Source organism: Oryza brachyantha, chromosome 1 (assembly GCF_000231095.2).
Source record: "Oryza brachyantha chromosome 1, ObraRS2, whole genome shotgun sequence".
Classification (NCBI taxonomy): domain Eukaryota; kingdom Viridiplantae; phylum Streptophyta; class Magnoliopsida; order Poales; family Poaceae; genus Oryza; species Oryza brachyantha.
The window spans coordinates 6896046-6898625 of NC_023163.2; the positions used below are offsets into that span (position 1 = coordinate 6896046).

Genomic DNA, 2580 nt, shown 5'->3' on the forward strand with positions numbered 1-2580 from the left:
TGTGTAATGCACGAAACATAAACTTTATGTCAATTAATTGATTTTCATCATTGAATGTCACCATTCATTAACACATGTATGCTTGATATATGACTTGAATCAAGTTAAAGTATACTTAGGCCTATTTAAAAAAAACTAATTTAACTAACATAAAATTAAATAATATATAAATATAAATGTTATGATACCATCGTATTAGCATGGGTGGTAAGATATTGGGAGTTTGGGACATCTCGGTTGGCTTCATATATGCTACAGTGTTTATTTACCTCGTTCATTTCCGGGCCTTTAGTAGATTTGCCACTTTTTTCTACTTTGTATTACAAAGACACTATTAGAATGATAGTTTTAATAACTTTTTTTTATAATTTTCTAATGATAATTTTACTAAAAAGACACCATTAGCTAGTAGAATGATAGTTTTGATAATATATTTGTAATTTTCTAATGACAATTTTACAATAGCGAATCAAACCGTGATAAATTTGTAATCCTCCATTCATTCTAACATACGGAACGGAACATACATAAACGAGCGGGCTATGAAAAAAGCAAACACAATAAATAGTCAACAAAATAAATACATCCAAACTAGGCCTACCAAGTCAACTCGATGGGCTTCATGGGCCCGAATACTATGGGCCCTGGGCCTTTCTAAAGTTGAACAGGCACGGCCCAGAGTGGGGTGGCGAGCTCCAGCGCGGCGCCGAACCGGTCGCCGACGTCGACGTCGCCGGGCGCCATCCCCTCCGGCAGCCTCCACTCGAGCGAGTGCAGCATCGCCGCCAGCACCATGGGGACGACCGCCACGGCCAGCGGGATGCCGGGGCACGCCCTCCGCCCGGACCCGAACGGGATGAACTCCAGCGTCCTCCCCCAGAAGTCCGCCTCCCTGTCCAAGAACCTCTCCGGCGCGAACGCCTCCGGCTCCGGCGACGGCCACGCCGCCGGGTCCCTCCCGATCGCCCACGCGTTGATCAGCACGCGGGTGCCCTCGGGCACCGAGAACCCGCCGAGCGTCACGCCGGGCTCCGACACCCGGTGCGGCAGCAGCAGCGGCGCCGGCGGGTGCAGCCGCAGCGTCTCCTTGATCACGGCCTGGAGGTAGGGGAGCCCCGCGAGCTCGCCTTCCTCGACGGCGCCCTGCCCGAACGCTTCCCTGAGCTCGGCGCGCGCCCTGGCCATCTTGCCCGGGTTGCGGAGCAGCTCGGCCATCGCCCACTCCAACGTGGTCGTCGTCGTGTGGCTCCCGGCGATGAACAGATCCTGATTAAATTATTGACGCCAAACCTAATCATGAGAATTAAACAATTCCACTGACCTTAAATTTGTGTTAAAGAATGTGAGATACCGTCATGAGAGCTCGGATCAGTGGGCGTTCGAGCTGCGACTTGGCGTGGAGCTCCAGGAGCGAGTCGAGCAGGTCGCCGGGCTTCTCGCCGCCGCTGTTCAGCCGCCGGTCGATGACGTCGTCGAAGAAATCGTAGAACCTCTTGAGGTTCCTGGCCGCCGCGCGTCGGCGGCGGCTGAGGTCGAGCGCGCTGAGGAACGGGAAGAAGTCGGAGATGTTGGGCTTGGCCGTCTCCGCCACGGAGTCGGCGATGAGCTGCTGGAACGCCTGCCCCGTCTCCGACCCCAGCTCGACGACGTCCTCGGAGAAGAAGACGTTGGACATGAAGTTGAGCACGGAGCCGAACACGGCGAGCCCGACCCGGACGGGCCGCCCCGAGCGCGCGCCGAGGTGGTCGACGAGCTCCCGGGCCTTGCGCTCCCGTATCCCGCGGCTGGCGCCGAGCCGCCGGGAGGTGAAGAGCAGCGTGCTCGCCAGCGTGCGCATGTGCTTCCACAGCGGGCTGGAGCTCGGCAGCCACGCCATGGAGATGTCCTGGTGGCCGAGCACGTTGGCGTTGTCCGGCACCCACCGGGAGGAGATGGCGCCGTCCCTCTTGTGGAGCGCCTCGTGCGCCGCGTCCGGGGACGAGAGCACGACGGTGGTCGCCATGCCGAGCCTCAGCGACATGACGGGCCCGTACGACGCCGCGAAGCCCGCGAGCGCGCGGTGCAGCTCGCCGCCGTGGCGGAGCAGGTCGGGGATGTTGCCGATGACCGGGAACGGCGTCGGGCCCGGGGGAGGCGGCGGCGCGGCGGCGCCGGAGGGGCGCCTCCTCGCTGCCTTGCTCCATAGCAAGTACAGAAGCGGAACGGCAAGCAGTGAGACAAGCAGCAGCTGCGAGAGCGTCGTCAGCTCCATTACTGCAAACAAAATTGAGAGAATGCGATCTTGATTTGATTATGTACATACACTTCTGCTCTGTAAGATACTATATGTATGTTTGCAGAGTGGCGTGTTACTTGTTTTGCAAGGCTTCGATCGTCAAACGTTGAATTGCAATATTTGCACAAGTTGTTTTGCAAGTTGTACATTTGTTTTGAGTAAGGACTTGTTTAGTTCCTCAATTTTTCCCCCAAAACATTACATCGAATATTTAAATACCTAAATAGAGTATTAAATATAAAGAAAAACTAATTGCACAATTAAAAAGAAAATCGCAAGACGAATCCTTTGAGCCTGATTAGCTA

The 2580-nt window shown here is 54.7% G+C and overlaps 1 protein-coding gene across 1 annotated transcript; it reads right to left on the bottom strand.

The window, feature by feature from the left end:
• Nucleotides 1–477: 477 nt before the first annotated feature.
• Nucleotides 478–2251, bottom strand: LOC102702410 (cytochrome P450 76M5-like). Its single transcript, XM_040520119.1, has 2 exons — nucleotides 1352–2251; nucleotides 478–1266 (listed from the first exon to the last, which is right to left on the bottom strand). Exons 1-2 carry the CDS (start codon nucleotides 2249–2251, stop codon nucleotides 655–657), a joined length of 1512 nt encoding a protein of 503 aa, XP_040376053.1. The 3' UTR covers nucleotides 478–654.
• Nucleotides 2252–2580: the final 329 nt, after the last annotated feature.